Raw genomic sequence first — 21,535 nt, 5'->3', positions numbered from 1 at the left:
GGAACCCACCTTATCCAAAGCGGTGTTCCTTTGGCACCATTCCCCCCTGTGCAGGACGGCTTCTTGCAGGCTGTAGCATCCCCCTTCCTCCACTGGGATCAAGGCCTGACAGCACATACTCAGTGCTTTCTTCTCCTACAGGAGTCATACTTGAGGATTTTCTGCCCTGGGCAGATGCTTGACAGTAGCACAAAGGAAGCTGCTCAATTCAGGGACAACAGCTTTAGAACAGATCCAGAACTGGCATGAAAGAAGCCAGAGCTTTCTATCTGAATGCATGCAGTGACTGTCCCAGGTGAGCTCAGGAGACATTACTCACCTGCTTTACATAGCGCACAGACAGTGGATGCTCAGAGCTATGGCAGAACAGCCTTCTAGCAGGAAAGGAAGGTTTGTGGGGAGACACAGCGTTCACTGGCCCACCTGCTAGAGCTGAAAACAGTGCCACTTTCTTCATCCAGCTTAGAGCAGAGATGAGATTGTTCAGAGCACAGAACCAGCCAAGTTCCTAACCTTTAAAAGTGACTGATACATCATGTTAAAGTGTGTTGAAAGTAAATAAATAGTTGAAGGTAAATACCTCATTTATACACTGGCTAGAGAATGGTCCTATCCTTACCACGGGGATTTTGCTTCTTAGTTTGCATCTTCCAGAACTTCCTGCAACCAGTTAGGCAGAAAATAAAGATCCCATTAATCACAAAAGTTGACGTGGGAAACCCAAGATAAACAGGAGTATCTCCAAAATCAGCTACTCAACAGCTAGAGTCTGAAGAAAAGAGCAATGAGGTGGAAAACAGACTTTCTGGTAGGACTTACTTTCCCTTGGTGATAAATGGATGACAAGTACCTTGGCAGGGACAGCACAGAGTTATCTCCTACTCTATCACACCCAGGTTGCCCAGCTGGCAGCACAGGGGCAGGGAATGACTCAACAGGTAATTAGCCCCAGCTGTGACATTTACTGTGATGGCTTCAGCTTGTCCAAATCGAACACAAGCACACAGCTGCCTGAAAAATGCCCTCAAACAACTTTTTATTTTTGTAGAAAACAAGTAAGATTCTTTTCAGGAAGGACCAGCTTATGAAACAGTGGTTTGCATGTTAACATACATAAATACACAGTTACAACTTAGTGGGAAATAATACATTAAAAAAGCTTTCAAGTACACAAAATAAATGTAGTAAAAATGGACTATTCCTTCCACATACCTGCTTTGGAGAAAAAATACTTCTCAAATGGAATGAACTTCCACCCATGATCTGCCAACAGATATCTCCACCGGGCACAAGCTGCAGGAGGGTGCAAGGGTGGGCAGGACCAGAGAGTTAATATCCAGTGTTTGAGATTCAAAGCAGACTTGCTCATGACAGTTCAGTCCCCATTCTCTTCAGGTATCAGCGTGTGTGTAGTGTGACAGTTTCCCAGTCAGCACACAGGAGCTGCAAGAGGTAGGCGATACCTCCTTACTTCCATCTGCAGATCCCTGGAAGGTTGTGGAAAGGTGCCTTGCCTGTGAGGCATTTAATAACAGTCGCAGAAATCACAATGTGGCCCCACAGTCATGGTCCTGGTGCTGCTGGGCAGTAAACACAACCGATGGAAACAGAGCTTATTTAAAAAAAAAAAAAAAAAAAAAAAAAAAAAAAAAAAAAAAACCTGCTGGATGCAGTCAGTCTCTTGAGTAGAAAGAAAATGTTTGCAGATATGGAAGAATAACACATATCATCACAGACTTCCCAAAGATTTTCCTCATAACTGCCAAGACACCGTCAACAGGGAATTCATAGCATCATTTAAATAAAATACCAGCTTAAATTACTTTGAAAAACATTTGACATGTGCAGAAAGCCAAAGGCTGATCCTTATTTTACAAGCTTTATTCTGTTCTTCTACTCTGTCCTATGTGAGTTTAGAGACGTGTTACATCACTAAACTCTTTAATAAAATTTTACCAACTGAGGAGTGAAACTAAATCCATCTCCAAGAGAAGGCAAAGGCATCTAAACAACAGATGCTCCCTGATCTTGCTCTACTTAATCTCCTGTTAAAACTGTTAAAATAAGCGACCTGTGCAAGAGGGGTTGTGTCCCACTTCCAAGCCATGCAATGGCAGAGATCCATGCTTCACTTCAGCTACTGCAAGTGCAAAGGGCAATTCAAGTTTTCCTAAGTCTCCAAGACAAAAATTAAACATTTACAAAAAACGGAAATATTTAAAACTCTTTAAACAATTTAAATCAGAACCGTTTCCATCGGAACATGGCATATTTTACATGTTTAAAGAAAAAAACAAGAAACGTTATTAAATAAGAATCTACATATCTTAAAAACAGGGAGGATTTGTACAGTTACAGCCCAAAGTATCAATTGTCCTATTTTCCAAAGCAGGAATGTTCATAAGTTATTCCTCTGAAGCGCCTCGCAAAGGTTCTGATTGGCATCTGGCTCCTCGGTCATGACCTCCACAGCCTCCCACTCCCCTGACCTGCTGGATTTCTTGATGGCCTCTACGACACTTTGCATGTAGAGACCATCTTCGAAAGAGGCTGCCATCGAGACAGGTTTGTGATCCCACGTCCGACGATCCTCCTGGTCTTGGAAAGACTTGCGCAAGGCTTGCACCATGTATACCATTCCTTTCAGGTAGAGCAGCGGGATGTCTTTAAACCCCTTGTCCAAAAGGCCTTTGTTGACAGTCAGAGAGTCCGTAAACAGTAATTCCTCTTGGAGTGCAGTGTTCTTCTGCCCATACAAGTCCGTGCCACGAGCTATGAGGCGACCGGCGGACCCAACAACCATGACTTCATGAATGAAGGACCCAGGCATGTTGAAGTTGAGAGTCACAGTACAACAGACACCCTCACTCATCAGCATCTGGAAGAAGCAAAAGTCATCGCTAGTTACATGGCGGATCCCACTGATAGCCGTGTTCTGCTTCACAAAAGTCTTGAGCAGACCGTGGACTTTCTCTGCTCGCCTGTTGATGAGGTGGGTCAGAAGGTCAATGATGTACGTCCCCATCGTATGCAGACCGCCTCCTCCCATTAGCTCGTCACAGATCCAGTTGTACTTGTGGCTGAGCAGGCTCCCCCCGTAAACTCGTACATCACAGATCATCACGCTGCCCACGTAGTGTTCTTCTATCAACTGCTTCATCTTCACAAAGACAGGCAAGAAACGGAGGACGTTGCCTACGATGCTCATCAGCTTGGGGTAGTATCTGGCAGCTGTGACCATCCTGAAGGCATCCACAGAGGTAGCAGCTTTCTCACAGATCACGTTCTTCCCTATTCCTGCAGCACAAACACACCAAAAAATAACATAGCACTCATGAGCAAAACATGATGCAAGGCCCCAGCGTTTATCAGTAGAGCTTTTAAGAGTCAGGCTTTCGAAGGCAAAGGTTCAAGAACTAAAATAAGAATCTTTCCAAGATGCTTTCATCGCAGAGCTGACAAACTCCCACAGAGAGAAGCTCTAAATAAACACAGAGCATTTCCACATCATGAGAGATGAACCGTGTCATGTTTTCATGCCCATTGAGTGTTGTAGCTATACAACTATTTGAATGCCTGTACAGCCAGAAGGGAAAAAAAAAATCACAGAGATCCATGCACTCTGCAGGGAGGGAGTGAGTGAAGGGGAGATTAGATTTTAAATTTCATCATCACTACGAATTTATTATTTGTAAGAGATTGATAGAAATACAAGGTACCTGGTGGCCTGTGTACAGCATATGAAAATTTGAAATAATGTTTTGTAAAGTGAAACATTTTGGTCTGCACGTACAAGCTACGTGTACAATTAGACTGCAAAGGCGACTGCACGAGTTACCCAAGTGGAGCAGCACTCGCAAGATGACCTGCTGTGGTTTTGGTTATTAGTAACCTGCTTTATTTTGTGCCCAGCCTGAATCAGTGTGGATAGTCTTTATTTTAGATGTAAGGTATAAATAAGCTGATGATCCAAAAGAGCATCTCAATGGAAGATCCAACCAAACGCCTACACCCAGTGTTCTGTTGGTACTCCCGCTTCCCCCATTCTCACTTCTCTCACAGCATGGCTTTACTTTTCCCTATACGCCTGTTCTGATAAAATACTCCACAGCATTTTTCAATGTAGTATCTAGGGACACACCTAGAAGTTTCCAGACATTAACTCAGGATGTCAGGCCTGAAGCTCAGCCTAGTCATACTGCAGTTTCTTACAGGGAACACACGGCAGCAGGTGCCTCACCTAAAGCTCCTCCTGGACCACGCTCCTCGCTTCTGTCATCTGCAGGGTGAGGTGACAGCAGCACAAGTGTTTAAATCAGACTCCTGCCTACTGGGGGAAGCCAGATCCCGCACAGCAGCAGCTGCTGCACTGAGCACTCCACCTCCTGGCTGCACCAAGCGAGACTTGGTGCAGGAACAGCCAAGTGGTCCAGGGGCCAGCAAGCTCCTGCAATGCATTGCTCTGCCCTGCTCAGCCTGGGACAACTAGTGGGAAAGGAAGCTCTGAACATGTATTTATAGTAAATAAAATCAAAATCCACTCAGAAAACAAAACTACAATTTTTAGTGGCCTCTTCCAAAGAAAGCACCTGAACACAGAGTCAGCAGAAGCTTTAATGGACAGAGAAGGGCAGGGTCACGCTCCCCTGATGTTATCTCACAGCCTGCCAAATGCTCCTGGCTGCCCACCAGCAAACCCATTTCAGGGACCGCTTCTGACTCTCCCGTACCAGTCCCTGCACCGCTCTCTGTTCAGTGTTCCCCAGGGCTGGCTGAGCTCCTCTTGAGATATTTCAGTGCTGGGGTTACCCGCCTTCTCGTTATGCTGTACCTTTAAATGGCATTCATCTCAAGCCAGGTTACATCAAGATACAGATGAAAAAAGTAAAAGTAAGAGGATCTTGACAGCATCCTAAACAAATCATGTAATTCTCAAAGGAAATGGACAATGGAAGCGACTTTCAAGCTGCATATGCTGGGGGTACAGCTCTGCAGCCAGTGCTGCTCCCCCTTGTGCAAACCCTCCACCCTCTGGCACATAATTTAATGCAGCAGCCAACTCAGGCTGCAAAACCAAGTGAACATTGAAACTTTCACTTCTCCACCCTCTTTGTGGCAGGGCCTTTCTTCTAGTTCTTGCTCTTCACTTCTGCCCTGTCCTGCTCCGCTGAAAGAATCCAGTGTTCCTTTGTGTCCTGGAAGCCGTTTCTCAGCCAACGCTCCCTGCGTTACCAGCTCCGTGCCTCCGCGAGCGCTGTAAGCTTCCTCAGAAAGCAATTCTTGGTGGGACACTTCCTGGACAGCAGAATAAAATAGAGCATTGTCTCCTAAAGCAATCTTACATCTCTAGCCAGATCCACACAGCCCATCAGCCACAGGGTCTCTGCTTCTCTAGCAGCTGCTTAGCCATACCAGATCCCAAACCTGCCATACTCCAAGTATTTTACAGCTAGGAATAACAAAGCACAAGCACAGAAAACCCACTCTGCCTGATCGAGGCTGCCCAGAGCCATGAGCAGGAGCAGGGGATGGCAACACCAGGGCGCCCTAGCAGGGAGGGTGGCAGTCAGGCCAAGAGGGAGGGAGGACACCCTCTTGGAGGGGAATATTTATTAAAAATGGGAGAAGTGAAGCACAAACCTTAAAGAGGCAGCTCTGAAGGGGCTGCAGCCTGACACATTGAACTCAGGAGAAGGACACTAAACACAGTGGCCCAGCACCCCACTGAGAAGCCCCTTTGTGTCCCCAGGAATGTGACAAGGAGGGGTACCCATGTAGGGCAGCATCCCTGCAGTGTGCCTGGGCTGGGGCAGCAGCCTCACAATGACAGCCACCGCTCTGCAGCTCTGCTTCCTTGCTTCTTGCCTGGCTGCTGCATTCACCACTGCCCATCCAGCACCTGCAGTCCTCAGCCCCACCTGTCTCCAGATGAATTACAGCATTGACTCAAACTACTAAACCTACTTAGCTCGTGTAACTGTGTCCGTTCCACCAAACGGAAGCCCCAGCTCTTGATTCCCCTGCATAATGTAAGAAACCTGAGGTTGCACCTAGGACCACGTACACCTAAACACTGCTGAAGCATACCAGATCATCTCTGTGTCCATCACAAGCAGCTGGGAGCATCTGAGGATTCTTCACAAATAACCATCTGGTTCAAACTTGTTGGCTTCAGGAGCCTCCCAGTGAATGGATGCTCACTCCCAAATACATTCCTTCATTTCACGTCCCGTTTGCATATGGCTGGAGAGGACCTCCCTGCTACTCCTGACAAACATGGGAAGCACAATATGCAAAGAGCCCTCACAGCACGCTCGTTCATCCTGTTCAAGAGCAGAAAATCTGCATTTGTCACAACACAAGGCTGTGATAGAGCCCTTCCCGACTCCTTCCTCCACAATTAACATACACATGCTGTAATTTGTATGGACTCTGCAAAATCAGTTGGCCAAGCAGGCTACTTTGGCAAGCTTCCTTGGACTAGTAAGAAGTTCCTCTGTCGCCACTCCACAAGACATCTGCTTGAAGGCTGGGCTCAGCACGTGCAGCAGCATTACCTTTAAAGTCTTAAGGAAATCTTCCTCTGAGGACTTCTCTGCCTCCCCAACCTTCACTTCACTCACACCTCACGCTCCACAGCCCGAGCCAGGCAGTAACTCGGCGCCAGGCGCACCTCACACAGAGGTGGATGGATGTCAGCTGTGGGACATCAACCACAGAACAGGCATTTTGTGAAGTTAATTTAGTTCCTCTGAGATCAAAGGAAGCACAAATTTTAGAATAGCTTCTTGCTTTACCTGTTAGTGAGATAAACCCTAAGATTACACTCATCTTAATTTGAATTATGCTCTAGGCTTTGATCTGTTATGTCTGGTTCATGAACTCAATCCAGCGTTACAACTTCATCTCTGTCGTGCCAAGGCTTCTTTCTGGATGCCTGTCAGTAAGGAACTTAAACAAATAGCACAGGCAGGAAACACCGGGTCTCTCTCTCTCCATTTTGCTAGTACTAAAAAACTAAGCACATTTTTAAATTATAAACAAAAGTATACGAATAAGTAATAAAAGTGTACATTATTTTCCTCTTCTGAATAAAAGACTTCCCACTGTACCACATCTGATCTCTCCCAAAGCCCAGTCTCAGCTAGTGAAACATCAAGCTATTCATCTATTATCACAATTTGCAGCCAAGGATTTTCCAGTTGCAAATATCACTGCATCAACCTGAATGTTCAGAAAAAAACACACTTGCCACCTGCACTCCCCTCACTTTTTGTTCCTCCAGAGCACTGAATCATAGCCAGCTATCCAACATCTGCTAAAGATCTGCCACAACATCCTTGGTAGCAGATACACAAACACTGCTGCCACTAACCTACCGGGAAAGCTGAAAGACTTGGCCAGAATCATACTGCTCTGAGCTGCCTGCATCACTTCGCAGATCAGAATATTTTGGGAAACAGAAGCAAAGAATAAATAGCCCTTTACAACTTCACCCAGTGATTTCCCTCGCTTTTTCAACTTTCCAACTTCTCTATACTTGCAGTCAAGCACACACCTCACCTCTACTTCTGCAGCAGCTTTAACCACCTTGCCTCCACCGTTCAGTGTCAGCTTTCAAAGACTCTCCTTTCATTTTAGTTAAAAATCCACTAGAGAAGGTGCCATCCTCTCCTTTTAGCACACTTCATGCTTGACCATCAAGAGCCAAGAGAACTACTGAAATACTTACTACCATTTAAAGGAATTTCTAGCATATTTAAAGATAAATTCTAACTTACAGTTTAAATGTTCAAAAATTAAAATACCTTATATTCAGAGAACAGTAGTTCTTTGTAAAGAAAGAAATCTAATACTCAAAAAAACCTAAGATCTCTCTCTGCATATCTAAGCAGCATTATGGCATTGCAAATGTGTAAGGAGTTGTTTACTTCCAAAACAAATTACTGCGGAGCAAAGAGGCTAAGAACAACAAACCGCCCTCGCCTGCATGGTTTGAGATATTACCCATCCTGAAATTATCTCACAGGGATCTGCTGTAAACACAATAAAAATCTCACACTCGTTATTTACGGAATTACACACAAGCACACCCCACGCTGGGTGAGGTGAAGGCACATTAGCACTACAAAGCTGTGCTCTGCAGAACCAGGAACGCCGGGGTGCCCGGGCGGCTGCCTCCTGCCCATTCTCCCTTCTCTCGCAGCCACTCTCGCCCAGCTCACCTGGCTGCATTCCTCCTGCTGTCCCCAGCTGTCACCTACCCTCTCCTCCACGCCAGGTGAAGGATTCCTCCAGCAAGCCTGCACCCGCGCCCATAGCAGCCTGTTACAGACACTGAGAAAATTATCACCAAGAGGTGGCAAGGGGCACGGCACACGTGCTGAGAACAGCATCTGCAGAGGATTTGGGTCTTAACTCACGCAGTCCTGCTGAGCGTGTACACACATTTTTTATTCAAAGGTTTTTTTACCTTTCAAGTTTGGTTCTGTGGAGGAACAAGCAGAGATGAAAATCTCCCCTCCCTTCCCCCTCTCCCCACAACAAATTTCAGGTTCCCATTCCAAGGCATGGGAAGATCTGAAATGAATTAAACAACAAGGTTGGTGTTGTTTTGGTTTTTGTTCCCCAAATGGGAACAAAAGATTTTTCTACTTCAGCATGTTTTCGGAAGTAGCTCACTTTAATAAAAATCTCCCCACTGTAAGTTCAGCCTGAAGAATACATGGAGAATTTTAGCCCAATTGATTCAAGATTTTCAATGCTATAATTCTGAAAAGAAATAAAAATCTAGGTAACCTTTCTTGCAGATGGTGCTACCAATTCCAAGCAAAACCTTTAGTACCATACTTGCACCCTGCTACAACCAGAATCGTGCAGAGCTTCAGATTTCAATCTACCAATTAGTTATGAATTTTTGGTCCAACTCTAAAAACGAAAAGGTACCTAGAGCTTTCACAGCAATTTGCCGGGTTAGGGGTGGAGGGATATTGATGCAAACCAAATCTACGTCCTGGTGCAGCAAGACATCATCAGTCCGACTCGTGTAGAAGGAGATATTCATTTCTTCTGCCAGCTGCTTCGCTTCCTCTTCAGTCTTTCCCCAGAGCGCTTCAATAGAGAAGCCTTCTGCTCGCAGCAAGGGGACCAGGACCCGGGCGGTGCTGCCAGTCCCAAACACACCCACTCCAGGAAGCATTTTCATTCTGCGTTCATTCAAGCATCAGGGTCAACATGTGCGCCTCCAAGGAAGTGCTCAGCTCCTCAGCTTTCCGCTCCAGCCACAGTTCCTAAAACACAGAAAGTTACAAGTCAATGCAAACAAAAACTGTGTTTTGAAGTCAAAGGCATCTATAGCCTGACTGCTGGCATTTATCCTTCAAAATTTTAAAAAATTCTCCTGAAGAAAAAAAAAAATTACATGTAAAAACACCTTGTAATATTTGGAGAAATAGTTTTAAGGGACAAGCCAAAGAGCCCTGTTGCAGAAGGCAGGAAGGATGGATAGCAAGCAGCCTGACAAGTCACGGGGCCCTCCTGAGCCTCGAAATGCAGGAAATGCTCACACAGGAGCACACGTCGTGATGACGCAAGCCCCTAAATGAGATAAGGGGTTGTGAGATGAGGTGGTACCTTCTGTTAGACAAACAGATACTGGGGGGAAAGTGTAGCAAGCTTGTGGGTGCACACGTCTTTCTTCCCACCCAAATATACAAACTGAAAGCAGCTACTGGGAGCTTAAACTTACGGCAGGTAGTTAAGCCACTACAGAGGAAATCTAGAAAACACGTCCTGTGAGGAAAGCTCACATTCATTTGGTTAAGTCACACTTTTGTTCTTGCATGTATTTCCTGGTAAATAAATCCCTTCTGATCCTTGCTTGCCAGTGTCTCAGGACTGCACTGACCACATCTGGCTGAATTTCCTCACATGGTTGTGGCGCTAACCCAGGATGTCAGAGGCCCTCGACGTGTCATGCCTTTGGGAACCCTACCTCCTGCACCCCGGCAGCGAGCCATTTCTTCTACGGAAAGTTTGCTTGATTTTATATTTATGACAAATATTTACAGATGCTGTAAGTCATGTCATGAAATATTCGCTGAATTAATTCTGTATGTTTTTCCACGTTCAGTGTGATGTTAGGTTTGTCATACCGTTGTTGCCTGCCATTTGAAATTAACTCCCTGTTATTCAACAATTAGAGGCACACACAAATAAGGACAGAACTGAGACGATCTAGAGAGTATTTATCATTCTGCATGAAATGGTAACGTACTGACGGGAAATACGGCTTCTAGTCAGGCTTTTATAAATAATGTGAAGAAGAATAAGATCCTGCCACTGGACAAAATGCAAAGATACACGTTGAAGCCCCCCACATACAGATTCGGGGGTTTACAGGGGGTAGAAGAAAAACCACTCACAGTGAGCACCACGTTCTTTTGAACAGACATGAACTGAACAATGCAGAACACAGACCAGGTACGTGCATGCTTGCACCAGGTTGTACAGCCACACTCAGCAATGGCAAATTTACACAGCAGTGCAAGACTTTAGAAGAGGATGAAATCTTTCAGAATGCTATTAAGAGCACATTGCAGCACGTAACACGCCCAACAGATAAGCTGACTTCCGTAACACTTGCTTATTCTAAGCTTTATTTTTTTTCCTGTTTCCCATCCAACTACCTCTTTAAAATCTCAGGGAGGTGGAATTCATTTTCAGATTTTGGAAATGTCGTATTCCCAAAACGCGCTGCTGCATCACTGTTGCTAACAGAACTGACACAACCACAAATCCCACTGCTTTACCTCCACAGATACAGCTCTGGATGGTACCAGACAAGGACACCTGCTCACCACTAGCACCATGGCAAAAGCCCAGTGTCATCAATGTTTAGCAAACCCAGCCTCAGCAGTGACTTGTCACATTGCAGCCACACTTCCAGCACGTGAAGATGTGGGTTGCACAGCTGGAGCTGGAGTGGAGTCCAAACCCCACTGCGTCAGGATGCAGCCACTGCTGCCGCAAGAGGCAGCTGTCTTTACATCCACTAAGAACACACAGAAGCCCCAGGAGAGCAGCGCTGTCGCCCTGCAGAAGTCCCCAAAGCACCTTTCTTGGAAACACTGCAAACCTCTCTGATGCTTCTCATCCAAGAAGAAAAAAAAAAAAAAAAAAAAAAAAAAAAAAAAAGCAGAGCTGAAAAAAAGACTCAGAAAAAGGTGACAAAAAGCACACAACATCTATGCAAGGAAGACCTGAGCGAGCAAAGATTCCTCAACCCAAAAAAGCCATCGCTGCAGGATGTCATGGATGGTAATAAAGCCATGATTAACCATTAATGAGGAGTCAAAGGGAGGCCAGACAAGCTCAAGGCACGCCTCAAGGGGTGTGAAATACTGCACTTGGTATGACCTGTGTGTAAGTAGCAGAACTGGCAGAGCACGAGATGGAGAGGGGCTTCAGCATGCCCTCGCCCTGTTCTTTGCACACTCCTCCTCAGGCTCATGGCCAGCACAGTCTGGCTGTGCTGTTTGGAGAGAGAAAACGCGGTGGTGTCCCTCTGTAGCTTGACTGATCTGCAAACGTGACTTGGAGCGGAGGCCAGCACGGGCCGGCTGGAGGCCTGGGAAGCCTGAGTGGTCTCTCCGAGGGTCTCACTGAGGTCTGGGCACGCAGAGTGGCAGTGGCACGAGGGGGCACACGGGGCCGGGTGTCCCCAGGAGGTCAGCCGGTCCCATCCTGACAGCAGCCTGCAGCCGGAGCATGTGGCAGCGCTCCTGGCCGCAGGAAAGAGGCCTGACTGTGAGCAGCACCCTCAGCGCCAGCCAGAAGCCGGGTGCCATTTACACCGGGTCACAGCAAGCCTGAAAGCTTCTACGGAGCCTGAGGGGATCAGTCATTAAAATCACAAAAAGCCTTTTAGAGGCCAATCTTTCTGGAAAGGAGAGCCCTCGCACACCAGTATCCCCAGTCATGGGAGTGGGCAACGCTTTCCTGAGAGCCCTCGCATGGAAACGAGGGGCAGCCAGGCTGCAACAAGAGGCACAGCCCGGCTGAGGCGAGCCGCCCCCTCGCCGCCCCTCAGCGCCTCACGGCCCCGCTCAACCCCGCGGCGTGCCCGAGGCCCCGGGGTTCCGTGACGGAAAATGCGACGGGCACCGCGGCTCCCAGCCCCGGAGGGCCCCCCCCGGCCCTTACCTGCCGCCGGAGGTTCGCCGAGGGGCCCGGCGGCACCGCCTCGCCTCCATCCCGGCGGCGGCCGCTGCTCGCTCCCGGCGGCGGCGACGCCCTGACCGGCCCCGCCGCCTCCTCAGGAGCCGGGGCGGGCACGGGCTCTTGAAATGGCGGCGCCCCGAGCGCCTTCGGAGGTTCAGGGAGGCGCGGCCAATCGTGAGGCGGGATTCGAGGGAGGGGGAGGGTCTATTGCTGACGGGCAGCGCCAGCAACCAATCGGAGGGCGGCGCGGCGGCTGGGCTGAGGCTGGGCGGGCACAGGGGTGAAGGCAGCGAGGCTGGGAGCTGCCCGGCCAGGCCGCGTCCCTGTGAGCCCCGGGATCGTTGGAAACAACTTCAGAGAGAAGCAATAAACGAGGGAGGGGGCCCACAGGGCTCGATTTTCCAGTCCAAGTTGGGGATTGTGGGCAGAATGACTGGAAACCCTTTCATTGGGATCTTATTAAAGAACTACATAAGGTGGTGACCGCTTACGGGTTGTCAGCCCCACTTACGCAGTCCCTGCTGGAGAATGCCATGAGCTTTTAAGCCCCTGTGATGTACGACAAGTGGTGATGATGATATTAACTCTGACACAAAAGTTATTATGGGAACAGAAATGGAGAGAGTGGAGCAAACTCGCAGTGCTCCGAAATTCAGAAAGGCAGCTGGGGGATCCGCTTTTTGGGGTCATTATACCTCACCTGCTGGGCACAGACCCAATGGCAGATCCATGCCTTCAGGCACCTCTAGCTCCAGGCACCCTCTGGCTGACCCCGACCCTGGCCCTCCAGGCAGTGCTAACAATTCCAGAGACTGCAGACCCTGCACAGCCCTTTACAGAGGTCCAGCAAGGGCTGTCTGAGCCGTACGTGCAGGTTATTGATCGGCTTTGCGATGCACTAGAGGAGCAGGTTGCCAATCGGGAAGCAAAAGACGCCTTGCTACAAAGGCTGGCAGTAGAAAACACAAACACCGACTGTGAAAATGTGCTGCAGGCTCTGCGCATGAACGCAACACCAGCTCAGATGATAGAGGCGTGTTGCTGAGTGGGCTCTGTCACACATCACACCGAGTTGCTGGCGTCCACTTTTGCAGCAGCACTGAGCATCAGTCAGGACCCAAGGGTCACAAAAAATGCTATCGGTGCGGAGAGATCCAGCCCCGACCACTTCATGTCCAGAGGCAAGGCAGGCTGCTCCAGCATCCATGCCAATGATTTCTCCCAAGACCCAGCTGAGATTCTCAGCAACACACCCCAAAAGGCAGCTGGGCTGTGCAGGATACCTATGCTGTGGATACTCTTCCTCATGGCCACTCGGCAGTGCCTGCTCTTGCTCTTCTGCAGCTGCAAGCTTTCTTGGCACTCGGGAGCAGGGAGCAGCTCTGGGGAGGAGAGAGGCAATCGTGGTGCCCCAGGGATCTTGTCCTGGCATTCCTGCAGCCAGAGGCAGCTGGGTAGCACGAGAGGCCACCCAGAAAGCATTGTCGTGGCCAGGCAGAAGCTCGTGCTGGCAGCCCACGTGTGGGCAGCTGGTGACATCTGGTCAACCCATCCCCATGTCAAACCATGCACAGAGTGGCCACGGTGTTTTGGGGTTGGCAGGGCCAACACACGCCTGGTCCCCCAGCAACAGGAGCACTGCTTCCTCAGAGGGGTCTGTCCCCCGCTGTGAAAAGGGCTCCAGGGGCAAGGGAAATTGGGAAGCCCTTTCCCCTGTACCCATGGGGACCCACTTCACCCACCTGTGCTGGTGACTGAGCCACCAGGCTGGGATAGGAAAGAGCATGGAAGCACCAACACACATGGGTGTGGTGTGCTGCGTCAGAGCCCAGAGCGCGTGGCTGAGCTGAGATGGAATCAAGCAGCAAAGAGAGGAGATAACATCAGCCTGAAGTGAGGGAACTGAGGAGAGGGTAAGCCCTGGTGTGCAAGAGGAACTGCCTGCACAGCACGGGTGAGCGGTGCAGAGCAACTGCCCCGGTGCCGCAGGAAAAGACGTGGCCCCAGCCCCTCCGCCCCGAGCGCTGGGAGGCTTTCTGGAGAGCTGCCCGAGGAAGGAGACATGAGCACCCTGCTGCTGAGAGCCTTTCTGCCCCTGCTGCTCCTCGCCTGGCTGCCTGCAGGTGAGTCCTCGCTCTGGGGAGGGGTGTGAGGATGAGGAGGATGAGGATGAGGGGCAGTACCAGCACTGGGGACCGTGGCCTGTGGGCAGCTGGAGGGCATCGCAGGGCTGTCACCAGTCCCTCCCAGTGCCTGCAGGAAAGTTGCCCGCTCTCTGAACTCTGTGTGTGGGTGATGCACCTGCAAGAGGTTTGGGACAGAGCTTTGCCATCTGCTCTGGGCTCTGCTCTTCCTGCAGCATCTACCACCCCTTTTGCACCAGCACCTCCCCAGGTGCCTGGCAGTGCCCCCCCTGCCATTGCCTGGGCATAGGCTCCAGGAGCTGCCTGCAGGGCCCCAGTTTTGGTCGTCAGGCTTCAGAACAGCCTTGTCTTCAGAGCAGGAAATTGAAAGCTCTTTCAAGTAGGAAACACCTTACATAACGCAGAAGACATCAGTGTGAACAGTGTGCTCGTAACTCATCCCAAACACACATAGAGTCCACCAAAGGTGGAAACAAGGACAGACTGCCTGGGAGAACACAGACACACTGCCTGAACACACCCAGGTAGTGTTAGAAAAGCCAAATGCCACCTGGAGTTCCAACTTGTGAGGAACATGAAGGGGCAGAGAGAATGGTTTCTGTAAGTACATTGAGGGCAAAAGTAAAGCTAGAGGAGATTATGAGTTAACTCATGTGAGAGAGAGGCAGAGGACACAGTGAAAAGGATATAGAAAAGGCTGAGGTACTCGGTGCTTTTTTTTTTTTTTCCCATCCCTGGTGCTTTTCAACACCAGGCTGGACGAGGCCCTGGGCAACCTGATCTAGTGGGTGGCATCCCTGCCCACGACAGGGGGTTGGAACTGGATGGTCTTTAAGGTCTCTTCCAACCCAAAGTGATTCTGTGATCCTGTTCTGTGAAAACAGGCAGGGGAAGAAAGAATTGGAGATGTCCCTAAGCCTGATGCCTGGGAAGGGGGGCAGCTGGCATCCTCAGGGCTTCACATGCAGGAAGTGGGTATTAACACAAAGCCAGCCCTCTGTGTTTCTTTTTCTGCAGGACTCACTCAACAGCATCCAGCATCAATGAGAATCAATGTGTCAGAGCTCAGCTTGCAGTGTCTGTTCCAGATGGTGTCAAACAGCACTGACCAGAAAGTGAAACAGTTTGTAGACCGGATCAAAAACATGACGGAGAAGGTAGAGATAGTTGAGATACGTATGTTATATGAGGAAAAACATTCTGCTGTTGGAAGTGTGAATGAAACAAAAACAGCAACATGCACGTGTGAGATGAGCAACACATCTGGGGTGGAAGATGGAACCAACAAGACCCAGCAGGGTAAGAGCCACAAGGCCACCAACACCCACGGCAGCACAGAGGGGAAGGGGTGAGGCAGAGACAGAGAGGGGGCCTCGCTTGGTAGGTGGGAAGTGACTTCAGCTCTGAGGTTCAGGAGCAATTTTTAAGCTACTCCAGAAGCTCCTTGCCAGAGTGAGCTTTGGAGGATGGAATGAAGCCATAGAGGCTTGGGGGGGGACGGGACAACTACTACATTATCTCTGCTTCCCTATGGCTGACAGCTTCCCTACAGCCAGCCGTCGGTCCAAATGCACGTGGCTCTGGAAAACAACAGGGACTGAGCCCAGGGCTTTGGCAGCAGCTCCTGCTGCGGGTTCCTGCAGACCCTTCTGCCTAGGCTGCAGGAGGAGCAGGTGTCTCCCCAGGTCCTCTGCAGTTTTTGATCTGACACTGCAGGAGTCCCCGCCGGAAGCAGAGCAATGAGCATAGCACCTGCTGCCTCCACGTGGGTGTTCACTTGTGTCTCTGCCTTCCAGAATTGGGCCCTGAGACGTCTCCGACCAGCAGCCCTGAGAATAAGACCTATGAAGGTGAGGCACCACGGCCCCGAAGGTGCTGGAGCCTGAACTGTCCGCAGCTATGAGGGGGTTGCAGGAGTTCTTAGGGAGAAAGAGGGGCAGAAAGGTGGGGAATGGCTCCTGCTGTTCTCTCCTGTCTGAGCTGCTGGCAAATTGGTGTGGGCACCAGCCAGTCTCAGGCCATGAGCACCAGCAATGTGGGGAAGGGGCTGCCGCGCACGGCCCCCAGCTGGCAGAGCCTTTTGGATGAGGTTCTGGGGACCTTCCCCAGCAAGGCTTTGTCAGCAAGGCTGGTGGGTGTTTTGGGGTGCAGACCGTGAGCCAGCGGGGTGCTCTGGGAGCTCTCCTGCTGCGGGGCTGCAAGCTGCGGTGTGGGGACAGCAGCTCACGTGCATTCTGTGCTTGCTGCACAGGAATCATCCACACATGTATCATCCCTGTGTCGGTGGTTTTGTCGCTTTTCTTCCTGATTTGTGTTCTGATGTGTTTGTGCAGAAGGAACCAAAGGAATGCTAAAGGTAAGGCTGAGCCTGGGCTACACCACCATCTCCAGTGGGAGCTGGTGAGCGCTGTCTCACAACCTCTGGATGAACTGAGACGTGGGAGACGCCTGCTGTGCAGGTGTTTTCTGCATTAAAATTAATGATAGTCAACGACATTTTCTTTTTCAGGAAAATCTGAAAGCAAGCATGTGGAAGAGATGAGTCAGCTCAGCACGGTAAGCTGGGGAGAGCTTTTCATGCGTTGCTCTGTTCTCTCTAACAAAAAGCAGTTGAATGCCCCTTTAAAGGGCTTCAGAGCAACAGTTTCTGAGCAAGCCAGGGCCTCCCGTACAGTGTTTGGTCAGTGGGAAATAACTTGTGCCAGTATCTGGATATGTACAGAACTGACAGCCAAAGGCCTGCTCACTGCTGTCTTCCTCTGCAGCCTCAAAACGAGGAGGTGATGTACGCAAAGCTGAAGTTTGAAAAGACAGAGACAAAACCTGCTGCTGCCTCAGAAGTTGTTTACGCTGAGATAAAATCACAACAGAAGTAGAGAGCTGAGAATGCCGGTGCTGCTGATGCAAAGGGAAGGTTCTCCTGCTGGGGACAGGGCAAGTGAGAGCAAAGGTAGGGACAAACAGCTTGTCACATGCTTGCCACAGCTGTGACCCCTGAAAACCAGGGATCTGGTTTTCGCAATCTGAAACCACTGCTCTAAGGCAGTGCCATCTTGGCCAACAAAACCACAAAACCTGTTTCCCCCCAGCTGGCTGTACATATACTTTACATTCCCAGGTAGAAGCTAGCTCTCCAGCTGGGACAGGTCCCCCTTGTGTTCCCACAGAAAGGCCGCAGCAGCTTATCGCTGGTGACTGCTTCTAGCAACTTGTGCCGTGCCTCAGTAGCAGCAGCAGGCACCGTGTGGCTGCCCCAGCCTGGGAAGCACTCAGTGTCCCATTAGGGCTGGAGCAAGTGGCCCTCTAGGAAGCTCTCCTGCCAGCACGGGGTGATGTTTGCGCTGTGAAAGCCCTGAAGCAGTTTTCTAAATTTCCTTGCTATGTCCAGAGCAGGCATCTTCTGTGATGAATTTCACCCTTGTCTGATTCACTCGCTTGCAACGCAAGAAGCAGGGACAGAAAGGACTAGTTTGCTTTGCAGAGGTCCAACGTGGCTATAGCTGAAGTGATTTGCTTTATACCGGGAATTGACACATATATATTTGTCAATACTGTCTTTAATCTGAAAAAAATAAAAATAAAAGATGAAGTTTTTTGCTGTCAGTGTTGCCATTTACCTACTACTGCTGGTGGGGACTGAGCTGAAGCACTGGAGGAATTGCCAGGGAGTGGGGAGGGACGCTAATAAAGGCATTGAGATAGCCAGGGAATGAGGGGCACAAATAGGCTCCACCAACCACAGAACTTCCTCACCAGCCTCCTCCTGGACACTCATAGACCTGGAGGAAGAGGAGGATTGCTGGGAGTGCTGCAGCTTGAGGAGAAGGCAGAAATTACGTGGGGAGGTATAAAATGCAGCACCAGCCACCCTGCTCCCTCCTGCTGGGGCAGGCAGGGAGCCTGGAGGGGATGAAGCCCAGCAAGAGGACAGCGAGGGGTCTACTGGCCACGCTGAAGAGGCAAGAGGGGAGGCTTCAGAGGAGGCAAAAAGGGCTGCAGAGGACCTCCTTAACATCCCACAGATGAACAAAATGGCCACAAAGACAGGAGAAATACCGATGACGTGGGCAGAATAACACAACTGCTAAATTGTTGAGGTAGAATCAGAAAGCTAAGGTACAAAATGAGTTAGAACTAACAAGTGGTGCAAAAGGCTCTGTATTTGTGTCACTGCACAAAAGACACAAGAGGAAGGAAGAGGAAAGGTTTGGTTTGTTGTTTCACCAGGAAGAAGAAATCATAAACACACAACCAGAGGGAAGTGGAAGCATTCACAGCACTATCTTTGCATCCTGCCCCGCACCTGAGGTTAGTGGGATCAGACCTGTTACACCGTTTTTAGGAAGGACACCCAGCAGCAAGCCAGAACCAGAAAAGAAACAATGAGAGTAGTGAGCAAGAGGTGAAGTTACCCATGAGCATGTAAGGAACTGGCTGAGATAATTTCTTGAGATCTTTGGGTCTTTTGCAAGGGCGTACAGGAAGCGTGGGGAAACGTCTTTGTAGATTGGCTATTTTTAGAGATGTGAAGTATGCATGTCCGGAGCTGAGTGCCAGAATTTCAGTTCTCAGAAAGATGTTATCACAGGTGATTTAGCAAGTGCACAAGTGCCTGTGTAGAGACCAAATGATAACAAATGCAATGTTCCCCATGCACGTAATTGCTGCCTCCCTGTCCCCTCCTGCTTGTTGGTGTCTGGGAGCCTGCCCCATGGTTCCCTCTGGCTCCCTGGGACCCACATCCAAGCCATGTACTCTCAAGCCTGGTGGGTGAGACATCCGTGCTTAGTAGGCCGGGTTTCAGGACCAGGAGCAGGAGGACTTCCTCCTTGCACCGCTGTCTTTGCTCCCTGCACAGAGGGAGCTTGAGTCATACTGGGAAAGGGATCTGAAAGTGCTGCTTCTCCCATTATTTTTTAGTCAGAATTGTACCAGTGAGTGGCTGGGGACTCTGGTGACAGAGGAGCCACTCAGCTTCCACCATCCTTGGTGAAGGTTGTTTTGTGAAGACCAGCACTTGGGTCTGGGGTGTTCTAGTTAGATTCCACATATTGCTGAACAAGAGGTATGTGTCATTGCAAGGTCAGAGTTGCACCTTGCTAGTCTCACAACAATGCCTGTTTCGCATTGGACCAAGCTAACAGTTTTTATCCCTAATGCATGGGGTCCTTCATCACATCTGCAGCTGGCAATGGTGATTTTGGGCACGTGGGCACCGCTGAATTGGTTCACCCTGGTATTACTCAGCTTTGCAGTTGCTGTAACCATGGTTACTACACTTTCCTCAGTAAAATCTCCAGCAGAAAGAGTTCAGCAGGATACAAGGTCTTGAGCAAAGCTGTAGTCATGCTGGATGCATGAGATGCAACTAAAGGTCTCTCCCAAACCTCCACCCCAGCCATACCGGTGGTGGGGGCGTTAGGGAGACCATAACCCAGGCTATGAGGACCGACATTCCCATCAGCTGCTCCACAAGAACCAGTCACTTTCCTCATCCCCAAACACAAAACACAACCCTCGGGGCCTGAAGAAGACACAACAGAGGCTTGGCCTCTGCAGACTCTCCATTACCAGGAATAGGAAGGGCAGTGGGAGACCACATGGGATAAAGCAGGGAAGGGAGCCAAACTGCAGGGAGAGAATCCAGAAAAAAAGCAAAGGGAAAAAGAAAATAAAAACAAAGAGCAGAAGAGAAGAAACAGAAAAGGATGGAGAAGAGCGAGGGTAGAAGATGTGGTGAGGAGTAGGAGGACAGTAGTACACTTGGCTGGCAAGAATAAGAAGAGAAAGGCTAGCACATAAGAAGAGAGAAAACAGAAGAGAATTAGGGGAAGAAGATCAAAGAGGAAGGTGTAGTGAAGAAAGAGAAGAGGAGACACCAGAAGGTTCAGAAGAAGGGGAAGAGGGAGAAAAATTACCCAGGCCAAGGAAGCTACCAACTCACTTTCATAGTATCATAGAATCCTCTAGGTTGGAAAAGACCTTCAAGGTCATCACGTCCAACAGCCAACCTGACCTACCAAGTCTCATCACTAAACCACGTCCCTTGATGCCATGTCCACGTGTCTCTTAAATACCTCCTGGGATGGGAAACCCACCACTTCCCTGGGAAGCCCATTCCAATGCTTGACCGCCCTCTCTGTGAAGAAATTCTTCCTAATGTCCAATCTAAATCTTCCCTGGCGCAACTTGAGACCGTTCCCTCATGTCCTGTCACTTGTACCTGAGAAAAGAGACTGAAGCCCTCCTCACTGCAACCTCCTTCCAGGGAGTTGCAGAGAGCCATGAGGTCTCCCCTCAACCTCCTCTTCTCCAGATTAAGCAACCCCAGTGCCCTCAGTGGCTCCTCACAACTCTTGTTTTCCATCCCCTTTTCCTTTCACTGCAACATTTTTTTCCTCCCTGTTTTTAACTTGATTTATGCTTCCCTTGGTCAATTGCTTGGTTAGTCCCCAAATCTGAAAGAAACCCTGGACAACCCTGTCCTGGTGTGTCATACCTTCAGACTGCCATCAACCCCTTCATTTTTGGTGAGCATGAGGTCCAGCAGACCACCTCTCCTCACGGGCTCTTCTATCACTTGGAGAAGGAAGCTCTCATCAACGCATTCCAGGAACTTCCTCGATTGCTTATGTCCTGCTGTCTTGTCCCTCCAACAGATCTCAGGGTAGTTCAAGTCCCCCATGAGGTCCAGTACGGTGGCATGCAGCAGACACCCACTATAAGGTCCCCTATACCTCCTTTACCTCTCAACTTTTTAATCTTAATCCAGAAGTCCAGAAATTCCCAAGCGGAGCTTCATGTGCAAGAGAGAGCAGCAAGGGGGAAGACCCAAGGCTGGAGCAGGCCCAAAGTAGAACCAAAAGCAGGGAGACGAGCAGACACTTCCATCCCAGCCAGCCAAGAAAGGCTCCCAGGCTGCTGGCTCAGATCTCACCTTAGTCCCATGGCTTTGGATTCCTGCCTCACATGTTTGGGACCATGCTCTGGGTCTGGGACCAGTCTGGATAAGCTTAATACAAAGCAGACACTGTCTCCCCGGAGCAGAGATGAAGGCTAGGACACAGGGAGGGGATCCTTCCCCAGGAGAGGGTCATGCACGTGGGCAGGGGGAGGCCTGGGAAGTTCAGATCTTGATGGGGTCTGGAGCAGGACAGGGACGATGGCTG

The 21,535-nt window shown here is 49.6% G+C and overlaps 2 protein-coding genes across 7 annotated transcripts; one reads left to right on the top strand and one right to left on the bottom strand.

Moving 5' to 3' along the window:
• Positions 1 to 1,019: 1,019 nt before the first annotated feature.
• Positions 1,020 to 12,340, bottom strand: GFOD2 (Gfo/Idh/MocA-like oxidoreductase domain containing 2). Of its 3 annotated transcripts, none has more exons than XM_084533636.1 (3): positions 12,205 to 12,340; positions 8,947 to 9,290; positions 1,020 to 3,297 (listed from the first exon to the last, which is right to left on the bottom strand). In XM_084533636.1, the coding sequence occupies exons 2-3, from the start codon at positions 9,203 to 9,205 to the stop codon at positions 2,399 to 2,401; spliced, it is 1,158 nt and encodes a 385-aa protein (XP_084389762.1). In that variant the 5' UTR covers positions 9,206 to 9,290; positions 12,205 to 12,340; the 3' UTR covers positions 1,020 to 2,398. The 3 variants fall into 3 exon arrangements, with proteins under 3 accessions (XP_084389762.1, XP_084389763.1, XP_084389764.1); XM_084533637.1 differs by having other exon boundaries at positions 4,142 to 9,290; positions 12,205 to 12,270; XM_084533638.1 differs by lacking the exon at positions 12,205 to 12,340 and having other exon boundaries at positions 9,002 to 9,140.
• A 1,324-nt stretch (positions 12,341 to 13,664) lies between these two features.
• On the top strand, positions 13,665 to 17,969 carry LOC311443454 (uncharacterized protein). 4 transcript variants are annotated; one of them, XM_084533633.1, is made up of 6 exons: positions 13,859 to 14,345; positions 15,384 to 15,665; positions 16,163 to 16,216; positions 16,618 to 16,722; positions 16,876 to 16,922; positions 17,132 to 17,969. In XM_084533633.1, exons 1-6 carry the CDS (start codon positions 14,285 to 14,287, stop codon positions 17,240 to 17,242), a joined length of 660 nt encoding a protein of 219 aa, XP_084389759.1. In that variant the 5' UTR covers positions 13,859 to 14,284; the 3' UTR covers positions 17,243 to 17,969. The 4 variants fall into 4 exon arrangements, with proteins under 4 accessions (XP_084389761.1, XP_084389760.1, XP_084389759.1 ...); XM_084533632.1 differs by having other exon boundaries at positions 13,862 to 14,345; positions 15,360 to 15,665; XM_084533635.1 differs by lacking the exon at positions 16,618 to 16,722 and having other exon boundaries at positions 13,665 to 14,345.
• The last annotated feature ends 3,566 nt before the right edge of the window (positions 17,970 to 21,535 follow it).

This window comes from Aythya ferina (genome assembly GCF_964211825.1).
Source record: "Aythya ferina genome assembly, chromosome: 12".
NCBI classification, from domain to species: Eukaryota; Metazoa; Chordata; class Aves; order Anseriformes; family Anatidae; genus Aythya; species Aythya ferina.
The sequence above is the reverse complement of the archived record's forward strand: the minus strand, read 5'-3'. Positions and strand labels throughout refer to the sequence as shown.